Source organism: Varroa jacobsoni, unplaced genomic scaffold, assembly GCF_002532875.2.
Source record: "Varroa jacobsoni isolate VJ856 unplaced genomic scaffold, vjacob_1.0 scaffold_1070, whole genome shotgun sequence".
Classification (NCBI taxonomy): domain Eukaryota; kingdom Metazoa; phylum Arthropoda; class Arachnida; order Mesostigmata; family Varroidae; genus Varroa; species Varroa jacobsoni.
In genome coordinates this window covers 529,228-545,346 of record NW_019213972.1, presented here as the reverse complement: position 1 = coordinate 545,346, position 16,119 = coordinate 529,228, and the positions used below count along the sequence as shown (strand labels likewise).

General features: G+C 40.6%; 2 protein-coding genes across 8 annotated transcripts in view; one reads left to right on the top strand and one right to left on the bottom strand.

The window, feature by feature from the left end:
* Positions 1 to 1,147: 1,147 nt before the first annotated feature.
* LOC111266299 (uncharacterized) lies at positions 1,148 to 7,871 on the bottom strand. Of its 4 annotated transcripts, none has more exons than XM_086970858.1 (5): positions 7,773 to 7,871; positions 3,857 to 3,980; positions 3,229 to 3,429; positions 2,732 to 2,896; positions 1,148 to 2,594 (listed from the first exon to the last, which is right to left on the bottom strand). In XM_086970858.1, exons 2-5 carry the CDS (start codon positions 3,969 to 3,971, stop codon positions 2,326 to 2,328), a joined length of 750 nt encoding a protein of 249 aa, XP_086826984.1. In that variant the 5' UTR covers positions 3,972 to 3,980; positions 7,773 to 7,871; the 3' UTR covers positions 1,148 to 2,325. The 4 variants fall into 4 exon arrangements, with proteins under 4 accessions (XP_086826984.1, XP_086826985.1, XP_022699405.1 ...); XM_086970859.1 differs by having other exon boundaries at positions 3,884 to 3,980; positions 7,773 to 7,865; XM_022843670.2 differs by lacking the exon at positions 7,773 to 7,871 and adding an exon at positions 7,238 to 7,751.
* A 4,924-nt stretch (positions 7,872 to 12,795) lies between these two features.
* The window catches only part of LOC111266309 (uncharacterized), an 86,400-nt gene continuing 83,076 nt past the window's right edge, over positions 12,796 to 16,119 (top strand). For 2 of the 4 annotated variants that reach the window (XM_022843686.2, XM_022843685.2), the window contains exon 1: positions 12,800 to 13,081. Coding sequence is in view for 3 of the 4 variants with exons in the window: in XM_022843685.2 (XP_022699420.1) it covers positions 13,059 to 13,081 (23 nt within the window). In the remaining variant the exon portion in view is untranslated. Of the gene's footprint in view, positions 13,082 to 16,119 lie in introns of all 4 variants that reach the window. The other 2 variants (XM_022843684.2, XM_022843683.2) reach the window with 2 other exon arrangements.

Below are 16,119 nucleotides of genomic sequence, written 5' to 3'. Positions count from 1 at the left end.
GTAGAATACCGTGAGCACCGATGCCGTATAACAGGCATCAGAAGGCGGTGGGGTGACGATGACGGTCGTCATGGTACGTAATTTTATTGTAACGTATGTACAGTAGAATGGAGTGTTGCTACATAGATGGGGTAAAATGGAGCGGGATTAAGTGGAGCTGATTAGGATGTCTTTATGTTAACTGGTAGAGTGCGCGGTTGGAAAATAGACGTGGCATTGATCCTTCTGTATCTAAGTGGGTGCGAATGTCGTTCGCAACTTGCTATACCGCAAACCGAGCTTAAAACACGGTTACAAGGTTTGAGCGAAATCACGAGCACAGTGGGCCGAATTGGCCCGATCTGGCTTTACAGAATAAGAAATTTAACTTTTACCCTTACTACCTACTGTTTCGAAGATTCAGCGGCTACCCAGCGCCTAGCTCCTATTTCGGTGCTACAGACGCCTTAGAAAAGCTTTAGAACGTGACAACTGGATTGTTGGGCCACCGGTTCAATGGAAGAATAACCACCAAGGCTAAGAAATTTTACTACATAAATTGCGTCATAAGACAGCATTGATATCATGCGCTCGATAAATATAGATTTCAGGCGTTTCAGAGGCGCCCCTTACGAGAATAGTAAATTAATGCTTGGTATGAACCACGTAACCTTCGGGCCAACAACCCTGAACAACAGTAGCACTAGCTGATACCTCAGGGGGGCTAGTCACTGTGTTGCAGTACGTCATGCCGTATGTTTTAGGTGCCATTGTTAAATAACATTTATATTAGATATGATGTTTACTATAGGATTTTCTCATCGGCACCGTTTTTGAAACGTGTGTACCTGTACTGAAAGAAACTTGCTTTCGTTTGACGGGAGGCGATGCGTAACCTATGTGATGTAGTTTCGAAACTTCCCGGAACTTTGAATGTTCCTAAACCGCCAAAACGTAGAGTCATAGCGCTCAAATAGATAGCGGTAACTGTGGGAGCACAGCGCATTGTCACTTCACGAAAAAAAAAATAGTGGCAATTAGTAAAAACGGACATCAGGGATCGTTTCTACGACCTTTGATCAACTGTAGAAAGAACCAATTTTCATGTTGCTAACTGAAACGCCGTTTTTTTAATTGCATAGGCATTAAATACTTGATAACAAATATCTTAATTTTGTTTAAAAAGGACAAACAATTGAGTTTATTTACATATTCGTCTCTATTTACAAGGGTCTATGCACATTTCTGCATCGTATGAAAGGCTGAGTTTGGAGACGCAGGCGAAGAAAGAAGCCTCCGAGACAAAAAGGTACATTATCGTAAAATGAACAGATGTCATTTAGTAGAATGATTACCCCTTGCCAGTTAGGTACCCACATGTTTGGCACTGTTGCAAACTCAATTATCGGCTCGCGAAGAAAACTGACAATCCTTAGCAATGAATCATCAATATCAGACGCGGTTTCGACATTTTGAATTGCAGCATCTACGAGCGATAGATTCTAACACATTGTATACTCGTTATTTTTGCATTGTTTCAATATATAATACACATCTCTTTGTACGGTATCGTTTCCTCCGTAGATATGTCAGTAAACTTAATTCGGTTTCAACAGCCAATAAGGGACTGCCTAAATGCCTACGAACTACTTCACAAGAAACGTAAGACTACATCTTTTTGTCAGCTATCAGGTTTTTGTAAAAGCACATATCGTCTGTAGCAAACATTTTTTAAAAATTGTCAAACAATTTCTCTTGTTTCTGCAACGTGCAAAATGTGTGGCAAGCCTCCATCAATTTACTGGCCCAGCCTTATAATTGAGTATCCAATGGCAGAATCTGTAGAATTTAGTAATCGTTAAAAGGCGATCTCAAGCTGCACAATAGAACATAGCTATCAAACGCTTGATCTCTTTGTCTGGCCATTTCTGTCAAAATCTGCTTCTTTTCTCTATGCTCACATGCATCATTTAAGCTATTGTTGTCCAAATATTAGCAGTTCTATCTTTACCGAAGATGCTGAGCTCTGTCAACTGGATAATTGTTACGGCGACGATGTATGGTGTTTGAACAGACAGGGGGCGAAAAATGCTATTTCAGGTCCAACTCGCTGGCGGGACAAAATGTAACTACAAAAATTAGATGCAAGTACAACACGAAGGACTAGCAAGGATGTCGCTACGGATTCGTTTGCCGAGATTATGTCTGGCCTATCCTAATTAGGTATTCGGCCGTAGTCTCAGGCATGTTCGGTCACAAACAACAGCGTGGTCCTCTGTCTGTTCTACGCTCTGACCAGTTCGGTCGCAGCACATCTCTCCCACAAAAAGGTTCCAGGTGACGCCCTCACACAAAATAGTAATTGAGCACTTTGCCGAATGGCGATACGCCGCAGTGTTCGTAGATTTTCCCACAATCAATTCCGCGAATTCCGCGCACGAGCGATTCAGCGTACGAGGGAAACATTCGTCCGACGGTCTCAGAAAAGAGGTCAAGGAAGCGTGCCATGGCCGGTTGCTTATCGAGAGTATACGATCCTAGCTCGCAGAACATCTTACGACGACATTCGCTGTCTCTTACATCCAGGACGTCGAGACCACGTTCCAGGAGTTCACCTGCGAAAAATACCGGAAAACATATTGGCACCAATAGGATACCAGCGGTGTAGCACATGCACATGTATTTACTGTTTCTTTTCAGCTAAGGAACCGATTTGGACCCGTTTAATCGTACTAGACAGTATCGGACCTACCTGGTTGGAGTGAACGTGCCAGTTGTTGAGGCTCGAGTGCCCGAGCTGCCTCATCAAAGCCAAACGACGAAAGCATTGGCGTTAATTGGTTGAGCAGCGGCGTCATACTACGAACAAACGCTGGAATCATGGACGGTGCCAATGTTGTCATGAAAAATGCTGACCCTGCAATAAACGTCGTAAATAAATCAACCAAAATATCAGTTTATTGGTACTCAGACGCGCGGCCATTGTGCACAGCTGCCTTCACTGATTCAAATTGTATCGACTAATAAACAATGGGTCGAATAGATTTACAAAGCTCTCTAATTTAAAATCATATTTTCGTCCCTTTTTGTTAAGGGGACCGCGATTAGAATACATAAAAAGCATATGAGTGATGAACATGCGACCGAGATTTGCTCAGGATAAGTTAAAGCATTGATAATTCTAACGCAAGCAACGTGGTAATCACGATGCCTGAATTATATTTTTGACAAATCAAAAACAAAACCCACCGAGAAGCATAAGCGGAAGCCACAGCGGCAAAAGGAAGGGTGAAACTGCAATGGCGGCTAGAATGCCACCGGTTCTTTCAGCGAACTCAGCTCCGAGTGAGCGGGCCGTTGCCGAAATTTCCTCAGCGAGGCTCCTCCGTGCGCGAGACTGCATCCAGTTTCGCACCATTTCCTTTGTTGCCACTTGCATAATACCGGTCACTGTAAATATCGTTGGGACGATTACTACAAAACCTTGTTATAGTTCCTGAACGTTGGGAATAGTTCCTGAACTTTGGTATTTTGGGGAACGTTGGTATAGTTCCTGAACATCGATTGGGATGCAGTTGTTAAATTGAAGCTTCCGACATACGTCCACCATCATTAGCGGGTAATAATTCGAAGTTACTTTTTGCAAGACTTGAAAGCTTTAGCGAAAATGGCCTAGCTACATGCGCGTGCACACCACAAGGGCACATACTTTAGTACGTAGTGCTATATCGTAGTGTATAGTCTGTGACTACAGCTACACGACACTAACGAGCAGGAGTATACGTGAAACGTATTTTGACTCTATTACAGTAAGCTTAAGGATTGTTGCAAAGTATGTATGCCAATCATCATACGTATGTACGTGTTGCCTCACGACCTGGTAAATAGATGCATGTGTACGCACTTATTGGATCCGCGGCAGCTTGGTTGATAAGTAACACGATGAGAAACCCTGCTGTCGACTGGCGGTAATACGAACTAGCATAGGCCATTGCGTGCACCTTTAAGAACAGAGAAACGAAAAGGCAAAATCTACAAATAAACGGAAACTAGACAAAATAAGAGGTAGTTAATAGATGATGAATAATTAGCTGCAATTAGCATTGTAAGTGTGACGATTATGTACGACTTTCATACGTCGAAACCTATTTATGTTGCTACACGAATTACCTTACCAGTAGGTCTTACGTAAAGGAAATCTCTAAGGCTATCGTAAAGACCGTATTAAATGGTGAAACAAGTTCTATGCGCCAAGGTCTTTACCAACGTTTATGCGCCTTCAAATGTGAACTTGTGGTTCAACAGTAATTACATAAGCCAGAGATAATATAGGTATCGGCGCTAGCTAAGAACTCGTCCTCGTATAGAGTAGGGAAATATAGGGGACAGTATAGGCAGTTTATTTGTTACGTGCTTAACTATCTTTGTTATGTTACGCTACATTCGCGTACTTCACGGGTCGTGTTCTGTATCCTGGCAAATGAACATTGCTTATATAGAAAAAACTATGATAATTGTCTTGCCATGTCGTATATGCAAGGCCAAAAGCTATAACCAAAAGAGACAGTATATTTCGAATAGCTGCAAGTATGCCTCTTGAGCAGCCGGGGGTAGTACATTACGCTAAATTGATGAACAGTCATGACCGTCAGGTAGAGTCAAGGAGGTTCTGGAGAACAAGACACGAAACATTGTTACAGCTGTTTCTCGCTTCTCTAAAAAATTCGTCTTTAACCCCTATATGTGTCATTATTTAGAACATTCAAATGCTGGTTTCTTATTGTAAGACCTATAAAATACCAGTTACGATCCTTGTTAACCTAGCTAGCTCCGCATTAAGTGGCTACGATTTTATCACGCAGATATCTCGACGCTTTTTGAAAAGACAGATATTTCATTGTACATGTGCTAAATAACGCACAAAATCACTGGTGGTCCATACAGTCTTACTTAGAGCTCGTATAACACCCATCCTGAAGGGTCATACGGTAATACCCCAGGCGTCTGTAACAGGATCTTAAAAGTGGATTCATAATTACAGCTGTTCTTTAGTCTATAAGATACGGAGGCTAAAGTAACTTCTGCAGTGACAATCAATCTCAACGGCTGTATTATGTAAACCTTGGCCTTCTCTATAAAGTGCTGAGTAGATTCTTTTTATCTTTCTCATAACAGACCATTCCCCGCTGACCAGAAATTTTCGAAGTTCGTGGGTTCGTCCCTCTGAGTAAATGCTTTAGAGTGTAACTGACCTATAGTAGATGCTAATCGAGAGCCCAATAAAGCACTAAGTTTATACGTGAAGGCCTCGACAATAATCGGCCTCGTTTTCAAAGCAAACTGCCACTAAGCTAATTAGAGCAAGTTCACTGCTTAGCTTTTTCAAGCATTAACTGGATGAAGTCACAGTGATTTCTCATTATAAGTGAGCACCCCACTACACAATTCCTTGCCTAGAATCGTTGAACGTCAGACCATAAGAAGCGCCTCAGACCCCCCGACATCTATCAGTCAGGGAAACTAACCAACGTAAATAAGGCAAAAACTTTGTTTGTTTCTGCCCGCGTAATAGTATTCATTATATCAACATACGATAAAACTTTCACTTAACAAAAAGAAAGAGCGGAAATTGCTACGATTAATATCCGTTGCTGCACCAAACAACACGACTCGGAAGAAACCTCCCGAGAGAAGTGTATCAAGAAAATGTAAATGTCATATTAGGAAGCAGATTTTTTGCAGATTCACAGATATATTGATCATATTTACAATTCAAAATTCAGCATAGATGGTACAATAGTTGCTGGCGAAGATAGGTAACCGCCATTGAGGGTACTGATACGTCGTTAATTAAACTTGGCCGGAATAAAAAAAATCCTACGTTGCAGGCTGAAGATCAAAATTTCAAGCTGACGAATCCGCCAGTCAGCTGTCTAGGCAAGGCTGATAATTAGGAATTCACTGAAATCATAACGCCAACAGCTGTTAAGCCTGTCGAACCTGTGTGCTACCGCAAATGTTTGAGAACTTTCTTTAAGTAGATCACATGAATTCACGCGGACGGTGAAGGCTATTTAGAGCTTGGACGACAAGGACACAACGAGTATTCGGTAGCTCAACGAGGAAAAACCTACTAAATTTAAGAAATCTGTACGATACAAGCATCTGCAAGTACAGCCTGACTTCGGCATAGAAGACGGATATCTGTCTAAGTACAACTCGGCCATGTTCTAAATTATAGAAAATTATGATCGCTCTCAACAAAGTGGAAAGTTGTTATCTTTTTCAAAGATGGCCCTTTCAAGTAGCTTGCTTTAGCAATATACAATTGCGGAAGCAAATAACGCGATGCCTATAGCGTTCCCATTTATGAATGTACGTGAACCAATACTGCGGATCGTACATCAAATTTCACCATCAATATGTAAAAGAGAGAACAGTTTAATAGCGCATGTTGCAGATGACGTCACTGCAACACATGGAGACGGAAAGCAGATATCTATGACAATTACTTTTAATGCTATACGTTATAAATGGATATGCAATCATAAGATATACAAGTTTATAATACGATATTTTTATAACAGCATATTATAATAGGTATTAAACCGGTGGGGGATTAGTTAGAAAGTCAATTTAATCAAATTACTTTGAATCACAAAGTTTTCAAGTGTCGATAAATTGTCCTACTTTTATCAGGTACTTTTTTCCAGAACCCAAGTATCGCTTCAGGCAAAAATTTCTGTTTACTTACTAGTCATGGTATAAGATTAAATCTAGCAAGCATGTAGCATAATCACGCGAGCATCTAAAGAGACCCCCCCAGAAGTACTGATCTGTACACCCTTTTAATAATATCCAATAGAAATATTGTTGTTATTAGTGAGATTCCTCACGCAGCCGATCTTAATTTTTCAGACATTTGGTGTTAATGAGAAAATTTATTCGATCCGAGTATCTCCCTGACGTCTATTATGGTTAACAACAGCCATAAACGCTGTAAATATCCGATTAGGTTGCCAGCACCCGAGTCTGCCTACGGGACGGTTTGCTTCATACTGAACGGCTTGACAAGGTTTACAAATCATTATAAATTTTATCCGAAGCATCTGTACTCTTTAGCCCAATTTTTTGTATTTGCATAATAACAGTAATCGTTGTGACGTTAAGCTGAAGCGCGGAAGTCTTCGAAACGTTCAGAAGGGTGTTGTTTGTGACAGTTTACTCAGATAATCGTAGCACTAATCAATATACTTACTGTGGAAAGAATATCCACGGCGAGGTGAGCGTCGACGCTTTTTTAACGGAACACAGTTAGAATAACTTCTTTCCCTACTACAGCTAACTCATTCGTGTGTAGTTCACGAATTCAATCAAACCCTTGGCACGGTACAGCTCCTCCAAATGACCTTTCTTCTATTGCACCGCCTCCGATTGTGACTGCGGTGACGATTGCAGAAGGACTGAGCTATTTCGTTCGCCGTCAACAGAAACACTCTGGGAGAGGAGACGACGGCCATCCGCCATACCGCGAGCGTCCTCCCATCACAAGCAGCAGGCCACACTCTACTGCGGGGGCTCTATGGCTATCCAGCAAGCTATTCTTTCTTTCTTTTTCTCTTTTCATAGCTAGTCCTCCTGTCGTAGCCTAACGTATACACACAAAGTCTAGAGAAAGATCTAGACGGCGTAAGATAGCAGATACCGCTATACTGCAGACTGACTGTACACGCATACCCAGTAAATCTTTTGAAGAAACGGTAGTTTTTACAAAGTGTAGCCAGAGGACGTACCTATATTGTATGTTGTAGCTACTCATAGCTTCGTTCAGCGCTCTCGGCCTGAACACATACAAATAGAACTTCTGTATGGTGCACCAGCATAGTCAACACGACCGTCGCCACCACGCTCATCCAGAGGCGTTCTATCATCACATGTTTGAGATTGCACATGGCAGTACTCGCACGCACATGCACCCACACACACATCTACACAGATACCCACAATGAAGTTCGCAAATGTTTTCGTTGTGGATGTCGTCACCGTTGTTGATGCCGTAGCTGTGTCCATACGCGACTTCTATGCACGTACGGGCCGTGAAGAAAACTGCCTTCGTTTGCCGCGTCGAAACAGATCGATCGCATACGATAATTATCAAAGAATTTAATTTTTAAGAGGGGGTGAGCAAAACGAGAGTTCTTTATCCCGAAAGGGAGTGACCAATGCGACCTGATACGAATGGACCTGTCCTCTTTAACTGCTAGCGGAACAGAGAGAGAGAAAGAAAAAGGTCTGAGAGCAAATAAATAGTTTACGGCTGTCGGGGGTTACCGACCACAAGTCGTCGATCAGTGTCGAAGCTTGGGGGGTTAACAAGAGATCTAGGAGGAGAAGAGTTCGCCGACGACTTCTTCGAAAATATCGATACTAACCGTTCGCAGCAGTAGCTGGCTATTTATTGAGCGACGGCAACGCCAAGACCTACCTACGGCCACACCAGCCCGACATCACCCCAAATACGAGCATTGTTGCGCAAAGTAAGAAGTAACAGAAGCAGTACTAACTTTCGCTTGAAAGTACTCGCAATGTCCGGCGTACGCACAAAAGATACGAGCCAATCTATTAACAACCCAACACGGTGGAAAGCGTGTCATTTTTTCTCGTCTGTTCTGTTGAATGCTCACTATAATCTACCTCTAATTGCTGCAGACTAAGCCTCAAGAAAAGGTCTCATGGTCAACAGAACCAAACCCGTTTTACCGAAACTACACTACAAGGAGGCCCCTTAATTATGCAGCTTTAGCAATAAAGTACAGTTATATTTTACCTCTATAACGATTGTGGTAATTGCAAAGACCTGCGTGGAGCTATCTAAAGTAATTCTCAAGTGACATAGTACACCTCTATCTATTTTTTTTACCATGTCAATCGATTAGTTACTTTTTTTTATTGCACCAACTTGGACAACATATTTCTAGCTTCGTCATTTCTTTCTATTGCTTTTACCAGTCATATCGCGTTGTTCTATCGATTGATCGGTGGTTCGGAAATGCTTTAAGTTGGCTGCTCTATATTTGCCCTAGAGGCGAGGCACCCTTGCTTCATCCGTCAAACTGCTAAATAAGTGAGAGAAATGAATGACCCCATTCACGAAAACTGTGCAGTCGCCCCCGTACGGACATCGTCCGTGTTTTCCATTTTCAACGGGTGTCAGTGGGAGGATTTTATAGATCTGATTTTTATTCAGTTAAGGAAAACATCACTCTCGTAGTAACTGGCATAGTCTTAAAAAGGCTTACTTCTAGTCCACCTAACTATTTGAACTTGTAAACACGTCGAATATTGTCGAGTACAACTTGATGGTCTACTTATGATAAAAGCACGCCACTAAGATTCGTGTTAGACCATTTGAAAATATAGGCTCGCTTTACGTGTCTCTACACAACAGCGGCTACGCACCGTTGCATACTAACATTGTTCCGCTCATTTATCCACTTCGTAGAAGAAACCCCTTTTTTTTCTTAAGCATTATAGGTGCTAGTCTGAAATATGTATTTGTGAAGTTACCAAGTTAATGGTTCTGCTGCGTTTCGCCACTCCGGATCATTGCGTGTTATTTGAAGCAACGGCAATACATCAATGATCTATTGTATTCAAATACTCAATATTCCTTTGCTGTCCTAGTTGACGGGCAGTGCCTACATTAGTACGATAGATAATATCCATCTCTAACGATAGGCAACTCCCCTTCGCTTCGCAGTTATGAGCATCATATCCTCGTTTGGGGAAGCTTACTACAGAGGGGCCGACGTGATACGGTGGTCTTCAAGTAATAGCGGCTTACTAAAGTTTCATTCGTCACAATTTAATTTCAAGATAAGTTTACGCGCACCTTCTGTCTTCTTTGCGAAACAGTGGCAGTGCAGAGATCAGGGACAATCAATAATGCATATCGCACTCTGTCTCAGTAAAATTTTGCATCACAATACGTTTTTTGAGCAGCAGAGGAGCAGAGCGAAAACTATTTTCTCTATCGTAAAACTAGCAAAAATCCACTCGCTTTAAATTACTACTAGGACTAATTGAATCTTACTGGTAAACTTCTTATTGCTACTCTCCGTAGTATATAAAGAAGAAAGCATCTAATCGCATGTGCAAGTTTATCGTTAGAAAAAAAATTTGCCTCGGAAAAAAAAATTTATCGATAAGTATAACTAAAGCTATGTACCCATTTTTCTGCACAATGGAATTTCTTCATGTAATTTTTTGAGCTTGTGGTGTCTCCGACGAACGAAATACATTATCTACCCATAGTTACGCACATTACGATGAAATACTCTCATCTTGATAAGAACAGCGAATATTTCTTATCAACGTGGGGGATATGAGTTCTGAGGAACTCCAGAATCAGCTTCACCGTCAAAATCGACTCCTCAGCCTTCGCACCTTCCTTAACCAACGTAGTCGAGAGATCGATGGCGGGCGAGGCGGTTTCACGCTGTGAGACAAACGACAATTGGTACCAGAGACTCCACTCTGGGGGATGAGATGGGGCACCACCTAGTATATAGTAGTCGAACAACCGTCAGACAGAACAACCGCTTTAACTTCAAATGCAAAATGTAAATAATAGTTTGTGTTATTTTTAGCTCATGTGCCAATAAATGTATACCCCCAAAGAGTGTTATCTTTGAAAATGGATTACCAAAAAACGCTCTTTCATCTTCGTATGTACACAGCCGACATTAGCATACACAAAGTGGCACGCAAAACAGCACAAAAGTATCGGCTGGGGGGAGTGTACCATGCTTTCCTCTTGGACGTGCCGTAAGCATACATTGCAATTAACGTTTATTAAGTATTATTAATTTATTTACTCATTTTGCAAATTTTGGAGATCAATTAGAGTGCACGCGATTTACTGGCTCAATCCTGCAGCGAACATGTGTCCCGTACTCACGTAACGAGGAACAGTGTTCACAGCTAAATACTCTGGTTAACGCACAACTCCCCGTCGATCTGTGACCGATTACAAACAACGATCACCGTTATTTTAGCAAAAAAAAATAAATAACATATTTCTTTCTATTACAACACGTTTTCATCTCTGCAAATATGCGCATTGGTTGTAGGCAACGCCTTTCGGAGTTATGTACGTTTCGTAAAAGAAAAGGTTTAAAAAAAATTAAGTAAACGTAAAAAAAAGAGACACGAACTGCATAACAATATGTGTATTAATGACGAGAGTCACAGTTTCATAACTAAGCCTTTGTAAAGGTGAAAATCTTGACTCGTAGTATGAAGTCAACGGTGATCTGCTAAAAAAAAGTAACGATGTGTGAGTTTAAAAACATCATGACAAACATACAGTTGAATTCGTTCACGATGAGAGGTGCATCTCTTCCAGCCTATTTCTTTTCAGATATATTTCGGTTTAATAAATACCGTTCTGGAGCACAGCTAGGGCCTACGAACTCTGATCGTCGTGAATTTACAAAAACGAAAAAAAAAAGTCACAAAATACATGATTCGGCTGCTGTGAACATATAACCCTTCAAGCTAATCATACATATTTTTTTTTTTTATAAGTCTGTGTATTTTATGGAGTCAGTTTGTATTGCGGCAGGTACGAATAATTGTCCCTGAAATAGTTTAGTAGGTAACACATGTGCATGCTAATCCTAACAACCCGTTATAGTCTAAATTCAAACCCGAGTATAGACAGAGTTCGCTTCGTAATGGGGGCCGGCTGACTGCTAAAATGCCTGACGATCGAAACGTAGTCCGGGTAATATAATAATTAATAGGTATTTCCGTCATTGTTGCAATATATAACGGCCAGATACAGAGCAGGACAATCGATTTTGTACCGGTAGTAGTGACACCGAAAGGATAATGAAGCCAAGTTGCCGAGATGGCTTCTTATTTTAAGGATAATGTGGTCGGCCAAGCCGTTATGCTACGGACAAGGGGCGTCTTGCGAGTTACGTTACCGCCAAACCTACTATTTTTTTTTTTACAGCGGAAGGTATCTGCGGCCAGCCGCATCAGCGCCTGCTCGGGCTTGTGTCAGGTTGATAATTGAACTCCTACTCAATACTAGTTCGAATCCGTGGTGGATAGCCCGGACACGTAGAAGAAGCTCAAGGCTCATATATTCAAACGATATCTATGGGTGGACCACCATACGTGTCAGAATAATATACGCGAATTCATGTTCTATATTGTTACAGATATAGCCATGATGTTTCAAGTTAGATACTAGACGACGAGGATCGGACTAAATTTTAAACTGCGCGCCCTGGAATGATATTGGTACAATAAACATGCTTACGCAGAGGGACCCTTTTACCGTATGTCCAAAAGTGAATGCTTGTATATCATCAGAGCGTTACGACTCTGTCGCATTCTCCACAACAATCAGACCCCCTGAAGATATAATGGTAATATGAAATTGTTTTTTGCCTAATTTTTCTTTAGCTACAGGTAACGTAGAGTACATAAAACGTGGAACCTATATGGTGCAAAAATCAAGCGTAACTCACTGTGAAGGGTTTGTCAGGGTAATACGCAGTTAAGTAAATTCAAATTTTCAACATAATTTTCACTCTAGTAATATAAAAACCGAAATTCTATTATGTCCCTGACCCTTCTTCAAGCATTTGGCGCGCAATATTGAAAACTCCTATTCAGGACGTTTCCAGCAATGAGTCTTCCTGTATAGCCGGCTCGTTAAAATTTTACGATGGCCTAGTTTACAGGGCTCGATTATTCAAATAGTAGTAATGTCTTGCTAGACAGCTTTGTAGAAACGGAGCCCCATATTTCATATCAGTGGACAAATGGCTATTGTTGTGATTGTTTCGAGTAGAAGGTGTTAGAATTGAGTTGAAGATTACAGTTAGTTGTCATGGCCACGTAGAAAAGTACTGCGATGGGCGCAAGTTCGTCTACGTCGCGCACAAACTGTAGTTTAAATGTTACGCCGCCGGTGTTATACTCAGTAAAATCGGCCAGCCAATATTGTTCTTCCTAAGAGGTTTTGCTTTTTCGGGCTGGACGCTTGCCGTAGTAGGATTATGTCAACTGCTGTGTCTACAAGGTGCGTGAGCCCCATGGCGCCATTCTGGAGTAGCTAAAGCGTCTGTATTAGAAAATAGAGTAATTCAGAAAGTACTAAAATTGTATATTGCTGAAGACTCTACACAAAGAGCCTTATATGGCTTAAAACTTGAGCTGTACGTAAAATACGTGTAATCTTGGTAAATAAGTTGTGACCATATAAATGGCCAAATATATAACCAAAATTGTCTGTTAAGTTTTTGAAAAGTCTTGACCTTGAAATATCGTATATCTTCACAGCTGGCATATCTGAAATAACCTAACGAATACTTTAATTTAACCTAAAACTGGATTTTTTTTAAAACGCTTAGATCATTACATCAACGCATTGACTTAATCTATTTCATGCGTTTATAAAGTATGACAATAGAAGGTTCAGATGGTATAAGACGGCACTGAACAAGTTGAAGCAATATGTATGAGAGAAAGATATCTTTGAGTAGCATTTTATTTTTATTTAAATTTGAACTATAGTCGCGTATACGTGGGGATCGATTTTAACGTGAGGGAGGCTAGAGTTGTACGAGGCAAAATGTACCTAATGCTATCGCTGAAAGCTCCGGCACTACGAAACAGGAAAAATTAAACCTCTATGTTTGTGTGCTAATGTGATAAAATTGATTCTGCAGAAAGAACGGTGAGTTAATTCGAGTTAGGCTTATGCTTTCGTGGCAGTGAGCTCTGTATAACAATTGTGGTTAGGAATGATTTTAATACTTTGATACATAATCGCGATTATCTACAGTGTGGTGCATATATTTTCAATCACGTTTTATGCTAATAAGGCCGTCAAGATTTCAAAAACACATATAAACAATAATAATAATAACAAAAAAAAAAATAATCACCTGTGGTAAACACGACATCTTTGTGTAACTTGACGTATATATGCATTCGTATTAAGCTAAGTTGTAGTCTGACGACATTCAATTCTATTTCTTTATAGAATTAGCATTGATGACATCTTCATATAAGCTTTATATGCAGTGATCTTCGGACAGATCATGTGATCTAACTCATTTCAATGGTTCTAATCAAACGTAAGTGGCGTTCAGTCTGCTTTTGAAAACATAGCTTTCGAAGTATTGCAATTGTGGTAGACAAAAAAAAATCTTCGTTTGTTTCGTTGTTTAACAAACGTTCGATAATCGTAACAATAAAATAACAAATATCTCGATAAACTGCCCTAAACGCATGCGTATCTTCTTCGAAAATACTCGAAATCCAATATTAATACTTTAGATGAACGTTTCCTTGCTGAAAAATGGGAACGGCCCGTATAGCTATTGTCGCATGCAACCCTCCCCAATACCTGCCTTAAACTAGTCTACATTGTTACACCCTCTACGTTTATTCACGTAGCTGTAAAACAGGCTTTCTCGATCATCGTCGAATTTCCAAACTCAAAGGCGTTTTCAAGTTCCCCTTACAGTTGTTGTTAACAACCCGTGTGGGGCAAACGACCTTCTAATCGCCAAATTAATATATCTTTTCAGTTTGAATTGTTTAAAAGGGCCATAAGTTTTAACTTACTATATTTGAACCTTTAGTAACAGCGACAGTGTCCTTTTTTAGTATTACATAAAGTTAATAGCGTTTAAAACCTACAGTCCTAAGAATATGGGTAGAGTCTGACGGCCATTATTTGAAGCTTAACTGGTTCAATTTTGACCATTAAAATGTAGCTTATTGTTGTTACGACAGGCTCTGTTTCCTCATTGGGTTATATCGAAACAAAGTGGTCTGCTTATTCTTGATTCCATTTTCTAATCGTTCATTGCTTCGTTTAGTAGTATGAGACGGATTGTTACGGAGCATTACTATTAACTTCCTATGCACTACCTTATTTTGTTACCTAATTGACTGGGATGATCTCATTCTACTTCAGCCACAACAGGATAGTGTTGGTAGCTTTGAGCTTCTTCAGTCGACTTATCTTTCAGCCCTGACTGTTGATAATTTGCACTTTCACGTCTCCATTAGCAGAACTTGATGTCCAAGCCTTAGTGCTTCAAGTCAATTCCAAAAAGAGTTCACAGTAGTTTGATAGTGGAAAACGTTTTAAAAGCCTTTGTGCTCGTCTACTAGTATCGTTATTGTGCCTAAAGGGCTTCTACCGAAGAGACAAGTAGAAGCTTTGTTGCCAACAGGCCGATACAGTTCCAAATTCACTCTATTAGCAAAATGCACCGTTCCTTACTAGTTAACGAGCCTTTTTTTATGTTCGCCTTGTCTTTCTTGGAAAAAGATGTACCTAATTAACTGCGACTGGTAACCTCTTTCACTCGCATATGCCGTACGTGTCTATAGAATGAGAACGCGAAGGCTCAGTGCCGTCCTCTGAGCCAAAGTCCTACCAAAGACAGGGCGTCTAAAAGGGGTCGTTTCGGTGTCTCCTTTAATAGCTTCATCGGAATAGTAAAATAAATGATTCCTGCACTAATAGAACAAGATGGTTACGTGGTAGACAATAACATGGGCAAAGGTTACAACTTCATGGCTCAAGAAAGGACAGGAACTTGTTAAACGGAAATGCAATGGCTAAACTGAGTAGAATGAACCTCGAAAAGAAGTTAAGAAACGTCCCGTCGGACCGTTATCGTTTGGAGCAGGTTATTGGCAGCTCTGTGATTTGAGCATAGTTAAACAAAGGATTGATTATCGAAGAAGCAGCTGTCATAACAAAAGGAACAGCATTCGATTTTATCTCGGGGAAAACGAGGAGTTATTGAAGAAGCTAGAAAAACTAACAGGTACCGACATGGATGTTCTTGCTTTCATGATCCCGTCACGAGCCATGCGAGTCGCCTCTGTCGCTTTGCCACTGTTAGTGAAAACAAACCCTGGGATGGGCTTTAAAGTTGACAAATCAAAAACAAATAAGTACGGTTTCGAAAAGTTTCAATAAACATGGCTTTTGTGTCGTATGTAGGTACCCTTCGGGTAAATATAGTCGACAATTGGTGACGAAGAGTAATTTTACCTGAGCGTAATGATACAATACTTTGTTAGAGTATG